Raw genomic sequence first — 19,114 nt, forward strand, 5'->3', positions numbered from 1 at the left:
CACGGGCAATACCACCGCCACGGGCAATACCACCGCCAATACCACCGCCGCGGGCAATACCCCCGCCGCGGGCAATACCCCCGCCGCGGGCAATACCCCCGCCGCGGGCAATACCCCCGCCGCGGGCAATACCACAGCAACGGGCAATACCACAGCAACGGGCAATACCACCGCCGCGGGCAATACCACCGCCGCGGGCAATACCACCGCCGCGGGCAATACCACCGCCGCGGGCAATACCACCGCCAATACCACAGCCGCGGGCAATACCACAGCCGCGGGCAATACCACAGCCGCGGGCAATACCACCGCTGCGGGCAATACCACCGCCGCGGGCAATACCACCGCCAATACCACAGCCGCGGGCAATACCACCGCCGCGGGCAATACCACAGCCGCGGGCAATACCACCGCCGCGAGCAATACCACAGCCGCGGGCAAAACCACAGTCGCGGGCAATACCACAGCCGCGGGCAATACCACAGCCACGGGAAATACCACCACCGCCACACTCACGGGGGGTGTTGGGGCTACACAGGGCAAGCAGATTTTAAGATGCCCTTCCACACCAAAAAAATAATAGTACTTGTTTTTTGGCCACTACCTTTTTGGAGATAACATGGGGGCCATTATTCTTCTTCTTTCTTTCCTCACTTTAGTGACCCAATGGCATTTAACCCCTTAAAATCCCCACTTATTAAAAATACTGAAATTGTATATAGTTGGCGCCTGTGTTCCTGCCGATCCCCAGTGTGGTCCAGGCTGGATACAGTTGGGGATTATGGAGGGGCCCTTACTCTTTATATTTCCATCCTTAGGTCAGTGACCAACAGCATTTAGCCCCTTAAATTCCGCAGTTATTTATTCGAAATCCATATTTTTTCATCCATTGTTTAATATTGGGGTTTATTTTCAGTAAAAACACAAACAATCTGGATTTTTTTTTTTTTATTAATCTGATTGTTCCCAAATAATATTCAACATTTATGTATAAAAATCAGATTTACTGCAGAGGAATAAGAGGAGGAGAAAAGGATTAATAGTCATTAGAAGAAACCAACTTCAGCCTCTAAACTCACCTCACACCACGCCTCCTCTTCACTGAGCTCCTCCCCTACTGGTCACATGTCCTTTACTACTGCTGAGCCCCGCCCACTCCTGTCACATGACCATCTAACAGGTCCTTCGTCTACAATCTCTTCTATTCAGCTGAGCTCCGCCCCCTTATGTACTGGTCACATGATTGTGACATCTCACAGGTCCTACACATCCAGCAGATACAGAGCAGGTCCTGGACGGGCACTTCTTGATAAAGAGATTACATGAGGAGGAGGTTTGTTACAGTGTGTCACCCCAGTAGTAAGGAGATTACATGAGGAGGAGGTTTGTTACAGTGTGTCACCCCAGTAGTAAGGAGATTACATGAGGAGGAGGTTTGTTACAGTGTGTCACCCCAGTAGTAAGGAGATTACATGAGGAAGAGGTTTGTTACAGTGTGTCACCCCAGTAGTAAGGAGATTACATGAGGATGGGGTTTGTTACAGTGTGTCACCCCTGTAGTAAGGAGATTACATGAGGAGGAGGTTTGTTACAGTGTGTCACCCCAGTAGTAAGGAGATTACATGAAGAGGAGGTTTGTTACAGTGTGTCACCCCAGTAGTAAGGAGATTACATGAGGAGGAGGTTTGTTACTGTGTGTCACCCCAGTAGTAAGGAGATTACATGAGGAGGAGGTTTGTTACAGTGTGTCACCCCAGTAGTAAGGAGATTACATGAGGAGGAGGATTGTTACAGTGTGTCACCCCAGTAGTAAGGAGATTACATGAGGAGGAGGTTTGTTACAGTGTGTCACCACAATAGAGGAGATTACATGAGGAGGAGGTTTGTTACAGTGTGTCACCCCAGTAGTAAGGAGATTACACGAGGAGAAGATTTGTTACAGTGTGTCACCCCAGTAGTAAGGAGATTACATGAGGAGGAGGTTTTTTACAGTGTGTCACCACAGTAGAGGAGATTACATGAGGAGGAGGTTTGTTACAGTGTGTCACCCCAGTAGTAAGGAAATTACATGAGGAGGAGGATTGTTACAGTGTGTCACCCCAGTAGAGAAGATTACATGAGGAGGAGGTTTGTTACAGTGTGTCACCCCAGTAGTAAGGAGATTACATGAGGAGAAGGTTTGTTACAGTGTGTCACCCCAGTAGTAAGGAGATTACATAAGAGAAGGTTTGTTACAGTGTGTCACCTCAGTAGTAAGGAGATTACATGAGGAGGAGGTTTGTTACAGTGTGTCACCCCAGTAGTAAGGAGATTACATGAGGAGGAGGTTTGTTACAGTGTGTCACCACAGTAGAGGAGATTACATGAGGAGGAGGTTTGTTACAGTGTGTCACCCCAGTAGTAAGGAGATTACATGAGGAGAAGATTTGTTACAGTGTGTCACCCCAGTAGTAAGGAGATTACATGAGGAGGAGGTTTGTTACAGTGTGTCACCACAGTAGTAAGGAGATTACATGAGGAGGAGGTTTGTTACAGTGTGTCACCCCAGTAGTAAGGAGATTACATGAGGAGAAGATTTGTTACAGTGTGTCACCCCAGTAGTAAGGAGATTACATGAGGAGGAGGTTTGTTACAGTGTGTCACCACAGTAGAGGAGATTACATGAGGAGGAGGTTTGTTACAGTGTGTCACCCCAGTAGTAAGGAAATTACATGAGGAGGAGGATTGTTACAGTGTGTCACCCCAGTAGAGAAGATTACATGAGGAGGAGGTTTGTTACAGTGTGTCACCCCAGTAGTAAGGAGATTACATGAGGAGAAGGTTTGTTACAGTGTGTCACCCCAGTAGTAAGGAGATTACATAAGGAGAAGGTTTGTTACAGTGTGTCACCTCAGTAGTAAGGAGATTACATGAGGAGGAGGTTTGTTACAGTGTGTCACCCCAGTAGTAAGGAGATTACATGAGGAGGAGGTTTGTTACAGTGTGTCACCCCAGTAGTAAGGAGATTACATGAGGAGGAGGTTTGGTACAGTGTCACCTCAGTAGTAAGGAGATGACATGAGGAGGAGGTTTGTTACAGTGTGTCACCCCAGTAATTAGGAGATTACATGAGGAGGGGGTTTGTTACAGTGTGTCACCCCAGTAATTAGGAGATTACATGAGGAGGGGGTTTGTTACAGTGTGTCACCCCAGTAGTAAGGAAATTACTGAGGAGGAGGTTTGTTACAGTGTGTCACCCCAGTAGTAAGGAGATTACATGAAGAGGAGGTTTGTTACAGTGTGTCACCACAGTAGTAAGGAGATTACATGAAGAGGAGGTTTGTTACAGTGTGTCACCCCAGTAGTCAGGAGATTACATGAGGAGGGGGTTTGTTACTTTGTGTCGCTGGTTCTGTGATTCAGGCTCCTCCTCTTCTTCAGGACTATCCCCTCCAGCTGACCCAGTTGTCTCCTCTTCTCCTGAATGATCCCCCAAGGATGGACAAGGACAGGAATGAGATGACTAAGAGAATATTACACTTCAACTTGGAGATCCTCCACCTGCTGACCGGAGAGGTGAGGTGACCCATCTACATTTCCTCTATTGTTGTAACCATTTGCATTTCCACCATTGTTGTCCCCCATCTACATTTCCACCATTGTTCTCCTCATCTACATTTCCACCATTGTTGTCCCCCATCTACATTTCCACCATTGTTGTCCCCATCTACATTTCCACCATTTTTGTCCCCCATCTACATTTCCTCCATTGTTGTCCCCATCTACATTTCCACCATTGTTGTCCCCCATCTACATTTCCACCATTGTTGTCCCCCATCTACATTTCCACCATTGTTGTCCCCATCTACATTTCCACCATTGTTGTCCCCATCTACATTTCCACCATTGTTGTCCCCATCTACATTTCCACCATTGTTGTCATCATCTACATTTCCACCATTGTTGTCCCCATCTACATTTCCACCATTGTTGTCCCCCATCCACATTTCCACCATTGTTGTCTCCATCTACATTTCCACCATTGTTGTCCCCCATCTACATTTCCACCATTGTTGTCCCCCCATCTACATTTCCACCATTGTTGTCCCCATCTACATTTCCACCATTGTTGTCCCCATCTACATTTCCACCATTGTTGTCTCCATCTACATTTCCACCATTGTTCTCCCCGCCTACATTTCCACCATTGTTGTCCCCATCTACATTTCCACCATTGTTATCCCCCATCTACATTTCCATCATTGTTGTCCCCCATCTACATTTCCACCATTGTTGTCCCCATCTACATTTCCACCATCGTTGTCTCCCCATCTACATTTCCACCATCGTTGTCCCCCCATCTACATTTCCACCATCGTTGTCCCCATCTACATTTCCACCATTGTTGTCCCCCCATCTACATTCACCATTGTTGTCCCCCCATCTACATTTCCACCATTGTTGTCCCCCCTCTACATTTCCACCATTGTTGTCGTCTCCATCTACATTTCCACCATTGTTGTCGTCCCCATCTACATTTCCACCATTGTTGTCGTCCCCATCTACATTTCCACCATTGTTGTCGTCCCCATCTACATTTCCACCATTGTTGTCGTCCCCATCTACATTTCCACCATTGTTGTCGTCTCCATCTACATTTATAACCATTGTTGTCTCCATCTACATTTCCACCATTGTTGTCCCTATATACATTTCCACCATTGTTGTCCCCATCTACATTTCCACCATTGTTGTCCCCATCTACATTTCCACCATTGTTGTCCCCATCTACATTTCCACCATTGTTGTCCCCATCTACATTTCCACCATTGTTGTCCCCATCTACATTTCCACCATTGTTGTCCCCATCTACATTTCCACCATTGTTGTCCCCATCTACATTTCCACCATTGTTGTCCCCATCTACATTTCCACCATTGTTGTCCCCATCTACATTTCCACCGTTGTTGTCTCCATCTACATTTCCACCGTTGTTGTCTCCATCTACATTTCCACCATTGTTGTCCCCCCATCTACATTTCCACCATTGTTGTCCCCATCTACATTTCCACCATTGTTATCCCCTCATCTACATTTCCACCATTGTTGTCCCCCATCTACATTTCCACCATTGTTGTCCCCATCTTTGGAGCCGCTCTATGTTCTGGATGTCTCTTTGTAGGTGAGGTCTCCAGAACTGACCCCAGTATTCCAAATGTGCTCACTAGAGCTCTATACTGGGGTCTGTCCACTCCATTGTGTCTTTCTCTATACACAGGATTACACCATAGTGAAGAAGCCATGGGGGGAGTGTTTGCCCCCCAGCAGCCATCTCCATGAGTCAGAAGGACAGAGCAGGGCCCGGGGACCCATCACGGAGCCTCCACCTCTCTCACCGATACATGAGGAGAAGATCCTAGAACTCATCCACAGGATCACTGAGCTGCTGACAGGAGAGGTGACCCTGCTGGGACAATATACAGTAATGGAGGGGGTCTGGTGATGACTGGAGAGGTGACACTGCTGGGACATTATACAGTAATGGAGGGGTCTGGTGATGACTGGATAGGTGACCCTGCTGGGACATTATACAGTAATGGAGGGGTCTGGTGATGACTGGAGAGGTGACCCTGCTGGGACATTATACAGTAATGGAGGGGTCTGGTGATGACTGGAGAGGTGACACTGCTGGGACATTATACAGTAATGGAGGGGTCTGGTGATGACTGGAGAGGTGACACTGCTGGGACATTATACAGTAATGGAGGGGTCTGGTGATGATTAGAGAGGTGACACTGCTGGGACATTATGCAGTAATGGAGGGGTCTGGTGATGACTGAAGAGGTGACACTGCTGGGACATTATACAGTAATGGAGGGGTCTGGTGATGACTGGAGAGGTGACACTGCTGGGACATTATACAGTAATGGAGGGGTCTGGTGATGACTGGAGAGGTGACACTGCTGGGACATTATACAGTAATGGAGGGGTCTAGTGACGACTGGAGAGGTGGCACTGTTGGGACATTATACAGTAATGGAGGAGTCTGGTGACGACTGGAGAGGTTACACTGCTGGGACATTATACAGTAATGGAGGAGTCTGGTGATGACTGGAGAGGTGACACTGCTGGGACATTATACAGTAATGGAGGGGTCTGGTGATGACTGGAGAGGTGACACTGCTGGGGCATTATACAGTAATGGAGGGGTCTGGTGATGACTGGAGAGGTGACACTGCTGGGACATTATACAGTAATGGAGAGTCTTGTGATGACTGGAGAGGTGACACTGCTGGGACATTATACAGTAATGGAGGGGTCTGGTGACGACTGGAGAGGTGACACTACTGGGGCATTATACAGTAATGGAGGGGTCTAGTGATGACTGGAGAGGTGACACTGCTGGGACATTATACAGTAATGGAGGGGTCTAGTGATGACTGGAGAGGTGACACTGCTGGGACATTATACAGTAATGGAGGGGTCTGGTGATGACTGGAGAGGTGACACTGTTGGGACATTATACAGTAATGGAGGGGTCTGGTGATGACTGGAGAGGTGACACTGCTGGGACATTATACAGTAATGGAGGGGTCTGGTGACGACTGGAGAGGTGACACTGCTGGGACATTACACAGTAATGGAGGGGTCTAGTGATGACTGGAGAGGTGACACTGCTGGGACATTATACAGTAATGGAGGAGTCTGGTGATGACTGGACAGGTGACACTGCTGGGACATTATACAGTAATGGAGGGGTCTGGTGATGACTGGAAAGGTGACACTGCTGGGACATTATACAGTAATGGAGGGGTCTGGTGATGACTGGAAAGGTGACACTGCTGGGGCATTATACAGTAATGGAGGGGTCTGGTGATGACTGGAGAGGTGACACTGCTGGGACATTATACAGTAATGGAGGGGTCTGGTGATGACTGGAGAGGTGACACTGCTGGGACATTATACAGTAATGGAGGGGTCTGGTGATGACTGGAGAGGTGACACTGCTGGGACATTATACAGTAATGGAGGGGTCTGGTGACAACTGGAGAGGTGACACTGTTGGGACATTATACAGTAATGGAGGGGTCTGGTTATGATTAGAGAGGTGACACTGCTGGGACATTATACAGTAATGGAGGAGTCTGGTGATGACTGGACAGGTGACACTGCTGGGACATTATACAGTAATGGAGGGGTCTGGTGATGACTGGAGGGGTGACACTGCTGGGACATTATACAGTAATGGAGGGGTCTAGTGATGACTGGAGAGGTGACACTGCTGGGACATTATACAGTAATGGAGGGGTCTGGTGACGACTGGTGCGGTGACACTGCTGGGGCATTATACAGTAATGGAGGGGTCTGGTGATGACTAGAGAGGTGACACTGCTGGGACATTATACAGTAATGGAGGGGTCTGGTGATGACTGGAGAGGTGACACTGCTGGGACATTATACAGTAATGGAGGGGTCTGGTGACGACTGGTGCGGTGACACTGCTGGGGCATTATACAGTAATGGAGGGGTCTGGTGATGACTGGAGAGGTGACACTGCTGGGACATTATACAGTAATGGAGGGGTCTGGTGATGACTGGAGAGGTGACATTGCTGGGACATTATACAGTAATGGAGGGGTCTGGTGATGATTAGAAAGGTGACCCTGCTGGGACATTATACAGTAATGGAGGGGTCTGGTGATGACTGGAGAGGTGACACTGCTGGGACATTATACAGTAATGGAGGGGTCTGGTGATTAGAGAGGTGACACTGCTGGGACATTATACAGTAATGGAGGGGTCTGGTGATGACGGTATCATTGTGTGTCAGGTTCCTATAAGGTGTCAGGATGTGGCGGTCTATTTCTCCATGGAGGAGTGGGAGTATGTAGAAGGACACAAGGATCTGTACCAGGACATAGTCATGATGGAGGATCACTGGCCCCTCACATCACAAGGTAAGAAGAGACATATATGTAGATATCACTCTCACTTCCTAGTAACATAGAAATCTATCCAGCACTGATGTATTCATTCCCTGTGTGTTCCCTACAGATGGAGTCATTGATAGAAAGCCACCCGAGAGGTGTCCCCACCCTCTGTATTCCCAGGACTGTCCAGAGGGAAATGTCCCAGAGAACAATCAGGTAGATGCCCTTATAGTCTCCCAATAATATGACCATATGACCCCTGATCATGACACCATAGGTCCCACCCTAATTAAAGGGGAACCCCATTTGATCTGGGTGAGGAGCCCCACAATCTCTTGCTCATGGAAGAATAAATAAATAAATATGATCAAAATGCTAAATACTCAAACCAAAGTCATAGTAATAAAATACCAGAACCACAATAACATATAACTAATAGACATGTCCACACCCCCCCCCCCCCCCCCCCCACACCCCCAATCACTTCTTGGGTCACTTACCCCTTATAAAAACATTGGGGGATTTACCATTGTTGTCTGTGGGGGACGTGTTTTACAGTCAATAATTTTTAGCTGTGAAAGTGCTGACGTGCGTCAGATTTATGACATGGCGCAGAACGTATGATAAATCTGTCTGTACAATACACAGCGAGGGGAAATCACCTCAGCACAGGCCATTTTGGAAGTGTCTGTGATAATTGCTGTGTTTGATGTATTGTATTGGTGACCCTCTGCTGACCCCTATAACTTTCTTATTTTTTCTATACATGGGTCGGTATGAGGGCTCATTTTTGCGCCATAATCTGTAGTTTTTAGCGGTATCATTTTTGTATATATCTGACGTTTTGGTCAATTTTTTTTATGTGAATTTGGAATATAATGGGACAGAAAATCCGCAATTTTGTACTTTGGTGTCTTTTATGTTTACGCCGTTCACTGTGCTTGATCTGTAACATTTTACTTTATTAGTTTGGACGTTTCCATCGCGATACCGAATATGTTTATATATTTGTTTTATTTGTAAAACGGGAAAAGAGGGTAACTTACTTTTTTTTGAGCAGGGACTTATTAACATTTAATAAAACTCGGGGGGGGGGGTGCTGGGAGTTGTAGTTGTTTACCATATAGCGAGACACCTGTTAGGGCAGCAATTCCCAATCTATGACTCTCCAGCTGTTGCAAAACTACAACTCCCAGCATGTCCTCACTTTCAGGGCATGCTGGGAGTTGTAGTTTTTTATTTTATTTACTCCTTAATTTGTGGTGTTGGAAATGTGTACGTGCAACAAATATATTACGTAGTGCAAGGCGTCTGATCTATGTTACATATACTCCTATGATGGGAGTTGTAGTTTAGCAACAGCTGGAGGCACCCTGGTTTTAAAATTCAAGTCACTTTCTGCTCACCTGCATCTACCATCCGCCCGCTGGCTGTAGTAAGACTACAATTCCCAGCATGCCCTTACAGTAAGGATATGCTGGAAGTTGTAGTTACAACAGGTAGCGGGCGGGTGGTAGATGCGGAGTATAAAATCACGGCGCTGTAATTTCATATTTCCTGCCCGGAGCCGTGAGCACACTGCCGCAGCTTCGTATACCGCTCCCCGAGCACCCGCCCGCTACCTGTTGCAACTACAGCTCCTAGCATATCCTTACTGTAAGGGCATGCTGGGAATTGTAGTCTTATAACAGCTAGTGGACAGGTGATAAATGTGGGTGGGGGCGGAGCTTTTTGTACAAAAGGTCGCAGTTACAACTTTTTAGAAATTATTTCTCACAATTCTGCGGTGCAGTAAAAAGTCGCATGGACCACACATGAGACCTTTTACCACAAAAAAAACAACAAAAAAAAAGTCTAAAGCGTTTGATAAATTTCCCCCCATAGTGATGGAAAGGAAAGTGAAATAAAAGGGGAGGGCGGGGCTTCTTCTAATCTTCTCACAGGTGACTGAGCTGGAGACACCACAGCCCAGTATAGAAGGGAAATACTTTTCCCGCCAATGGGCCTCCAGCCAATCAGAATGCTGTTGTTGGGCTGGAGCATCGCTGGGCAGAAGATCATGGTTACCGGGCAGAATCTGATCCTCCAATCAGAAGCAGGAATCCATCTCTCAGCAGAACAGCTGTTACCGGGCAGAATAACTGAGGAAAACAACCTGTGGAGATAAAGGAGGAGGGGGGAGAGATGTATACTGGGAACTATGGTGCCATGTTACCCCCCTCCCCCCCCCCATGCTGGAATTTGGGAGCCCCTTTTATTTTGTGTTTTTTCTTCTTTTTTTTCTCTTTAGGGTGAAGATCTGATGGATATTAAGGCTGAGGTTAAAGATGAACCAGAAGAAAAGACGGATTTCGGCACCGGTCAGCAGTGTAAGGAGGGGGAGACTTTTATTGGTGGAGGGTCTCCTAGATACTACTACACCCATCATCTGATCATCACATGGAATAATCTATTCATCACTGTGTGTTCCCTACAGATGGAGTCATTGATAGAAATCCACCCGAGAGGTGTCCCCGTCCTCTGTATTCCCAGGACTGTCCAGAGGGAAATGTCCCAGAGAAGCATCAGGTAGATGAGGCTGATCCTATATCTCTATAGGGGGGTCCTGCAGTCATAGACGTGGGGATAGACTTTGGGGGTCTCTGTTGCTCCTCCTGTCTGCTGTATTGTAGTGAATTGTTCTATATGTCACATCAGGGGGGAGATCTGACTAATAATAAAGTGGAGGATGAAGAAGAGAGGATGAGGGGCCATCACCCGTGTATGAGGGAAGTGAAGGAGGAAATTCCAGGAGGTGTTACCCCAGGTATGTAATAATTCCAGGAGGTGTTACCCCAGGTATGTAATAATTCCAGGAGGTGTTGTCCCAGGTATGTAATAATTCCAGGAGGTGTTACCCCAGGTATGTAATAATTCCAGGATGTGTTATCCCAGGTATGTAACAGGGGCCAACTGACACCTCGAGCAATCGGGCAGCACCCCGTAACACCACCCCTGTCGTCACCCGGCCACCATTTTGCAAGTAATCCCGGCGCTGCTTCATCCAGCCTTGAAACATCCCACAGCATCCTAGCGTAGGGGCTGCTGGTACAGACTTGCGTGCCACTTGTCAGAAGTTAGTGGGGAGGCCCACAGTAGAGCGTGGCCGTGATGGCTCCGCTCTGGTCCTCTTCATCTTTGCCTGCACTCTGCACAGCGCATGCGCGACATTTCCCTGCCATCCCTCCTGAATGTCTATTAGTTGTCCACAGTGAGGAACTAACACAGGTAAGTACAGTTTGGCAGTGACCTTCAGTTTATAAGGGGTAAGTGGGTGCCAGCCCTTGGAAAATGTAAAAACTAATAATTAAGGTTCAACATGCAGGACAGCTGCAGAGCCAAAGAATATATCGGGGAATGCTGGGTGTTGTAGTTAGTAAGTGCAGCCCCAGCATGCCCTGATCCAGCCTATGGCTCTGCAACTGACCCAAAACTACAACTCCCAGTATGTAGTACTATATAAAAGTATAGTGTAGGTTATGGTGCCACATACTGGGAGTTGTAGTTTTGGGTCAGCTGCAGAGCCACAGGCTGGATCAGGGCATGCTGGGCGTTGTAGTTAGTAACTGTAACCCCCAGCATTCCTTGACACAGCCTATTGCTCTGCAACTACTCCAAACCAAAACTACAACTCCCAGCATATTGCACCATAAGCTACACTATACTTTTGTATAGTACGACATGCTGGGAGTTGTAGTTTTGGTTTGAGCAGCTGCAGAACCATAGGCTGTATTAGGGAATGTTGGGAGTTGTAGGGGTTAGTAACTAACTGCAACATCCAGCATTACCTGACAAATTACAGCAATAAATAAAGTATAAAATGCACTACAGAAACTGGAGAAACAGAGCGCGCCACCAACACTGATCAATACAGTTTAGTGTTACTGTAATATTTTAAGTTAATAAATGTGAATAAGCCCCTTTCCTAATTTAAGTTAATAGGACATTACTCCCTTTTTTTATATTTTTTAACAAAAAATAATGTAAACAAAAAGAAACGTGGTATCGCTGCATGTGGAAATGTCTGAACTATTAAAATATAATGTTAATTAAACCATACGGTGAACAGCAAAAATGTAAAAAATAAGAATTTCAGATTTTTGGTCACTTCTTATATGAGAGGAAAAAAAATGATTAATAAAAATTATGGGGTCAGAGTTTTTCAATTTCCCCTCCACAAATATTGTTTTTTTTTTGTTGCGCCGTACGTTTTATGGTAAAATGAAAGGTATCATTACAAAGTACAATTGGTCAGGATAAAATCCAGCCCTCACGTGGATCTGTAGCTGGAAAATCTTACGCCTTTTAGAACGTGAGGAGGAAAAAACGAAAAAGCTGAAATTTAATTGTCTGCATCCTTAAAGCCAATATGGGCTGTGTCCTTAAGGGGTTAAATGTAAGTTTATTTTTCTATATTTTCTTCATTTGTTGTATGCAGGCAGGGGGGGGGGGTATAATTGGTCATAAGCAGCATGAATGGATGAGTCCTTCCTGTCAGGTGTGAACAGTCCTGTAGTGTAGGAGGTGTAATGGTTGTGAGTTCTGGAGATAGAAGTTGAACTAGTGAGAAGTATTCAGGGCCAATGTTACCTCCACAATGACTTCTGCACAGATCACAGAGCATGCCCAGAAAAGGAGTCAATAGGGTCTCCTCCAGTCTATTGTTTCCTCTGATCATGGGGGGAACATATTTCTAAATGCTGTTATAAGCAGAAAAATCTCTAGAGTCAGTGCCCGGAGTGACCCCAAAAAGAAGGAAACTCCTCTCCTCTGGGGTCAGGTGACCATCAAAAACAGCAGCAAAACTTCATGTGTGTTTCCAACTTATCCATTTTTTATCCCAACAGAAAATCCCAGTAAGAATTCTGAGGGAAACTTCATGTTATTCCTGAATGATAAAAGAGAAGATGAAGATATGATGGAGCGCTCCTCAGGAAAAGACCTCCTTACCCCTAATGTCCATCCAGATCTATCCTATAATAATCCACCTGATCATGAGGAACCTTCTCCTGACCAACCACACATTGTTACCACAAGGACAGAGCAGAAAGGGGGGAAAAGGATTCAATGTGATGAATGTGGGAAATTTTTTACTAGAAGATCAGATCTTGTTACACACAGAAAAAGTCACACAAGAAAGAAGCTGTATGTGTTTGGAGAACGGTGTATAACACAATCACATCTTATTGTACATAAGAGAATTCATACAGGAAAAAAGCCATATTTATGTTCACAATGTGAAAAATGTTTTACAAGAAAATCATCTCTTGTTATACATATGAGAATTCACACAGGGGAGATGCCTTATTCATGTTCAGAATGTGGAAAATGCTTTAAATCTAAATCAAGTCTTCGTATACATGAGAGAACTCACACTGGAGAGAAGCCACATTCATGTTCAGAATGTGGAAAATGTTTTAAAACTAAATCAGAGCTTGTTAGACATGAGAGAATTCACACAGGAGAGAAGCCATATTCATGTTCAGAATGTAGTAAATGTTTTAAAAGTAAATCAGCGCTTGTTATACATGAGAGAATTCACACTGGAGATAAACCATATTCATGTTTAGAATGTGGTAAATGTTTTATAAGAAGGTCATATCTTGTTGAACATGAGAGAATTCACACAGGAGAGAAGCCATATTCATGTTCAGAATGTGGGAAATGTTTTATACAGAAATCACAACTTTCTAAACATGCGAGAAGTCACACTGGAGACTTATAGATGAAATAACAAATTATTAAAATCTAATAATATGGAGAATGGAAATCTGAGATCTCAGGTAACAGTAAAATGTGATGTTTCTAAGTTCTTTTTTGAGACTTAACCCTTGAATAAACTTCATAATGAATCCTAAGCAGAAGCTAAAGCCAACATCATCTCTTGGGGTCATGTGACCTTTGTAGGTAAATAATGGTAATGGGAAGTAATATGTAATGCTGTTGTGTATCATTTAGTAGTGACTTGTAGCTCTACACTACAGTATGATTGGATGATTTCTATGGATGATAATGATTGTTAATTACTATGTATTACCTCAACCTCATTTCCATGTATCTCATAACTGTCTGAAAATCACTTCAGCCACCCTAACATTGATATCCCCCAATGGGAAGGAAAATTAGGAATAATAAATTTAACAGAAAAGACTAAAAGTTACCTACCAAAATTTATTTTTCCCTGGAGTCTGTAGGCCGCACAATAACAAATGGGTTAAAGCTCCCTGGATACAATCACACAAAGTCAGGAGAATAGAATAAATCAATAAAGCCCTTAAGTTTTCCCCTATTAAGCCGATCACCAGACAAGGAGACAGTGGATTTGTACTGTAGCAATAAAAAGTTATCATAGGTGGGAGGCTTGTGCTGCCTATGGACTCCGGGAAAGGAAAATGTTGTTAAGTCTGTTCATACTACCATAGTATAACAATAAATGTGACCTGAAGAGCAGAACCCTAAGAGGGTGGGACAGATGACGCCAATGAGAAGACTTTCAGCCTCTGTTGTTAGTATCTAGCCTGTAATGTGACAAATGTGACAGTAAATGACTTTACAGAATTGACCCAATGGAACATTCTCCAGCTTAGCCTAGGAGATGGCGATGGAGCAAAATCTTTTAAATGTAACGGAGAGGAACATTTATAACATTCTGTATTGTGCTCCCGATGCCCCCGGATAAGGAAAGTTTTTGTTGTTTTTTTGAAGAGGGCCCCTTAAAGGGATTGTGCCCCTTTTTTTTTAGATAGATATATAGAAAACACAGAAGGTAGCAGCACACCAGGTTGCATGAAGGGTTGGGTGCAATTCAGCAGGGGTCCCAAGGTCGCAGGACTCCAGATGGTATAGAAATGCAAAGAATACTGCAGCACTCCGGGGTAAAGGTGAAAAAACTGTGAAAGTAGTTTATTCCATCAGGGTGCACAAGGCAACGTTTCGGCTGCAGGCATGCAGCCTTTTTCAAGCAATTTACAAAGTGCAATACAAGGAATATAAATATGGTGGATGCAGTGACATCACTGCTTACATCATTCATTTACATAATTACCATAACAAACACAATACATACAGATATCGCATAATCAAAACAGTGTGAAAGTGCCAAAGCAATACAATGTGGGAGATGGCAGGACATACATACAGAATATAAGTAGCCTGGCAAAAGAAGTGTTGTGCAGTGTGATAATAAAAAGATAAAAACTTACAGAGGCGGAGCGTTATGGCGGACCCGGCATGGTATATGGAAAGACGTCAGCCGCGCTGTCATGAAAAGATATATATATTTATAAAATTGTGATGCAACATTAGATACATTCATTTGTGTTTGCTGTGTATGTAATGTATTTTACATTTTATTATGTAACGTTTGAAGCACCAAAAATAATGAAGATGAGTTCACTGCTATACGTGAGTGCCTCCTCATTCCTTTTCTACTCATATTGTACTTGCAAGTCTATGGGAGGGGGCGTGACTGCTGTCACGCCCCCTCCCATAGACTTGCATTGAGGGGGCGGGGCTAAGACATCGCGTGCTCCCGACTCCATCATTCGGTACAGTTTGTTCCAAACGCTGAGCAGCAGAGTACCCCTTTAGGGCTTTCTAGGCATGCTGGGAGTTGTAGTTTTGCATCATCTGAAACAACCCTGGTTGGGAAACACTGGTATGGAGGGCGACACTGTAAAGCAGTATTTCCCTTATGTCCTAACTAAATTAATTTTATTGACAAACTTCTAATAACTGTGTAGTTAGACCCTCCCACCCCCTCTACATAAAGGGGAAGAATAGCCCCGCCCCCTTGTGTTTCTTTTTCTGTCCTTTAGACAAGTTTTGACCGGTTTTCTGGACCCTGTGTCACCTATTATGTTTTATATGGGGGGGGGGGGGGGGGGGTTCTGTCTACCAGCCGCTTGTGTTTCACAGCTCAGGCTGTTCTCTCCGGTGTTTGGCACTACGGGCAGCCTTCTTAATTCTAGTCTTGTTTGGATATAATCTTTTACTTGTTATAATAAATGTTATTTATTTTCTCAGTTTTGGCACCCCAGAGACTATTTAAGCTTGCTTCTGTGTGTTTTGGGTCTCCTGGAGCGGTGGTGCTTGAGACTTGTGTTCAAGTGCTGCGTTTCTGAGTATATAGCAATTTGTTATCCTGCTATTTTCTTCGACATTTGGCACCTTTGTGATTTACCTTTTTAGGTAAAATTTTTGCTTGTTCAGGGATAATGTTTTTCTTCCCTTTACCTTCCCATTGTTTTAATTACTCTTATCTCTTTTAAGAGTGTGTCCTCGGCAGACGGCTCCCAGAAGGCTACCTCTAAAAGGAAACCCCTTCAGTGCCATGACTGTCAGGCACTATTAGAGGACAACTATCAGTTCTCCCGCTGTCCATCCTGCCGTGCTAGGTGTCATGCCCAGCAAGATCCGACCATGCAGGATATGGTCATTTGGGTGAAGGATTTCGTATTCTCCAACACGAACACCATGGGAGCCTCCATAGAAGAGCTGAAACAGCTGGTGGCTACCAAGCGAGCTAGACCTTCTTCACTACCTAGGTGTCTGGGGATGCAGCGCAGGAAGATTCACAATCTTCATCCTCGGAAGAAGACAAGTTTCAGTATTTGTTTTTTCCTGAGAAAACACAGCGGCCGCTTAGGTCCATCAGGTCGAGGGACTGTGATGTTGACTGGGGTGAAGCCTCTACATCTGACCCTAAGGGGCCTAGGACCTTTAAAGCAAATGATTCCCTCTTGTCTTTGATGAAGACGGAAAAAGGTCCCGTGCTTTCCAAACGCTTTAAGAGCATATTTCCCATGCTGGAAGACCAGATACCTTCCTGGGGTCCTGTTCCTAAGGTGGATTTGGCCATCTGTAAGGTATCTAAGTAGACCATGGTCCCATCAGATGATGGCTCTAGCCTTCAGGACCTTATGGACCGCAAGGCCGACTGCGCTTTTTCAGACTGGCTTATTCCACAGCCTCAGCCGCCGCTTCTGTGGCGATAGTTTCTACTGAGGTAGCCAAATTTCTGAAAGGTTTTCACAGATCCAGGCCGACCTAGACCAGGGGGTCTCTAGGGATGACATCCTGGCCTCTTGCAAGACGACTAACCTTGCTATTGATTTTTTTGTGTGATGCCACCTCTCAGCAGTTGAAGTTAGCCTCAAAATCCATGGCTCTCTCTTCTGTGGACCGTCACCCTTTGATGCTTAAGCCCTGGAGGTCTGATACCTCTTTGAAGCACACTTTCTGTGCTATGGCGTATGAGCCTGGCATTGTGTTCTGGACGGAACTTGACTGCATAATGGAGGGGCTGTCTGATAGGAAAGGGAAATCTCTGGCAGGCTTTATGGGAATAGATCTGGTTCCCAAGCCAAGACCTAGAAGCATTGAGGTTCCTAGAAAAGGAGCGCTAGGTGCTACAGGGGTTCCAAGGGCGGAAACCGTCAGGGGGCCCTGACTACAGGCCTCTCCGAGGCTCTTGTTTTTTTGCCCGTACTCCCATTCTGTCTCAACTCCCCTGTCCTTCTCTGCCTGTTGGCGGTCACCTTCAGCATTTTTTGCCCACCTGAATATAATACTATCACACCCTGTACCCCTGAATATAATACTGCCACACACTGTACCCTCTGAATATAAACCTGCCACACACTGTACCCCTGAATATAATACTGCCACACACTGTACCCCTGAATATAATACTGCCACACACTGTACCTTTGAATAAAATACTGCCACACACTGTACCCTCTGAATATAAACCTGCCACACACTGTACCCTCTGAATATAATACAACACACTGTACATTCTGAATATAATACTGCCACACACTGTACCCCTGAATATAATACTACCACACACTGTACCCTGAATATAATACTGTCACACACTGTATCCATGAATATAATACTGCCACACACTGTACCCCTGAATATAATACTGCCACACACTGTACCCCTGAATATAATACTGCCACACACTGTACCCTCTGAATATAAACCTGCCACACACTGTACCCTCTGAATATAATACAACACACTGTACATTCTTAATATACTACTACCACACACTGCACCCCTGAATATAATACTGTCACACACTGTACCCTCTCAATATAATACTGCCACACACTGTACCCCTGAATATAATACTGCCACACACTGAACCCCTGAATATAATACTGTCACACACTGTACCCCTGATTATAATACTGCCACACACACTGGGCCCCTGGTATGTTACTGCCAGATACTATGGCCCTGGTATATTACTGCCACATGTTATTCCCCTGCAATTACTGCCACATGCTGTGCCCCCAAATACATTTTCGACAAACACTTGTGCCCTGTACCGACTAATTGTACCTCTGTACCCCAAAGAATTATTGATGCCACTGTTCCCCCAGAATTAATGATGCCGCTGTGCCTCCAGAATGAATTATGCAGCTGTGCCCCCAGAATTAAGGATGCCACTGTACCCCAGAATTAATGATGTTGCTGTGCCCCCACAATTAATTATGCCACTGTCCCCAGAATAATGATGCTACTATCCCCCAGAATTAATGATGCCGCTGTCCCCCACATGAACTTTGCCACTGTGACTCTCCAGCTGTTGCAAACTACAACTTTGATCATGCACAAGACAGAAGGTCATGATGGGAGTTGTAGTAATACAACAACTGGAGTGTGACAGGTGGGGGGGAAATACAATTACTCACCGGATCCCTGTCCGAGGTCCTGCTCTGCTCCGCTGCTCTGGCCTCTTCTTGTCAGGCCACGCCAGAGCAGATGATGCAGGCAGCGCTAATCGCGCCGTCTGCCTCACTGGAGAAGCGTGGCCGGGCTGGGACACACTGTTCCCATCGCTCCGGGCCGCCGCTATTCATTTGTATCGGTGTCTTAAAGACACCTATACAAATTAATGGGGAGATCTGGCGGCGGGCGGTCCGGGTGACTGGCGGCCGTGGTCCGGATCTGGACTGCCGTCCTCCAGTTGAGTACCCCTGTTCTAGAATATCTCCAAAAAGGAGCTCTAGAGTAGGGGCAGACATCTACTCTCCTGTACATCTCCGGGGACTGGACAATGATTATAGAAGGTTCTTCATCCGGTCTATCAGACACAAGCGTTTCTGGATGGAAACTATTCAGCCTGTCAGCAATCTTCTAATGTCGGG

At 45.5% G+C, this 19,114-nt stretch overlaps 3 protein-coding genes across 3 annotated transcripts in view; 2 read left to right on the forward strand and 1 right to left on the reverse strand.

The window, feature by feature from the left end:
* The window catches only part of LOC130306231 (uncharacterized), an 870,792-nt gene that overhangs the window by 627,065 nt on the left and 224,613 nt on the right, over positions 1-19,114 (reverse strand). The window lies entirely within an intron of this gene.
* Positions 1-19,114, forward strand: part of LOC130277291 (zinc finger protein 345-like) — a 304,690-nt gene that overhangs the window by 152,684 nt on the left and 132,892 nt on the right. The window lies entirely within an intron of this gene.
* On the forward strand, positions 1,130-15,325 carry LOC130284600 (oocyte zinc finger protein XlCOF8.4-like). Its single transcript, XM_056535120.1, has 9 exons — positions 1,130-1,333; positions 3,421-3,555; positions 5,258-5,437; positions 7,811-7,937; positions 8,035-8,126; positions 10,201-10,279; positions 10,387-10,478; positions 10,608-10,716; positions 12,797-15,325. Exons 2-9 carry the CDS (start codon positions 3,478-3,480, stop codon positions 13,672-13,674), a joined length of 1,635 nt encoding a protein of 544 aa, XP_056391095.1. The 5' UTR covers positions 1,130-1,333; positions 3,421-3,477; the 3' UTR covers positions 13,675-15,325.

Source organism: Hyla sarda, chromosome 1 (genome assembly GCF_029499605.1).
Source record: "Hyla sarda isolate aHylSar1 chromosome 1, aHylSar1.hap1, whole genome shotgun sequence".
Lineage (NCBI taxonomy): Eukaryota > Metazoa > Chordata > Amphibia > Anura > Hylidae > Hyla > Hyla sarda.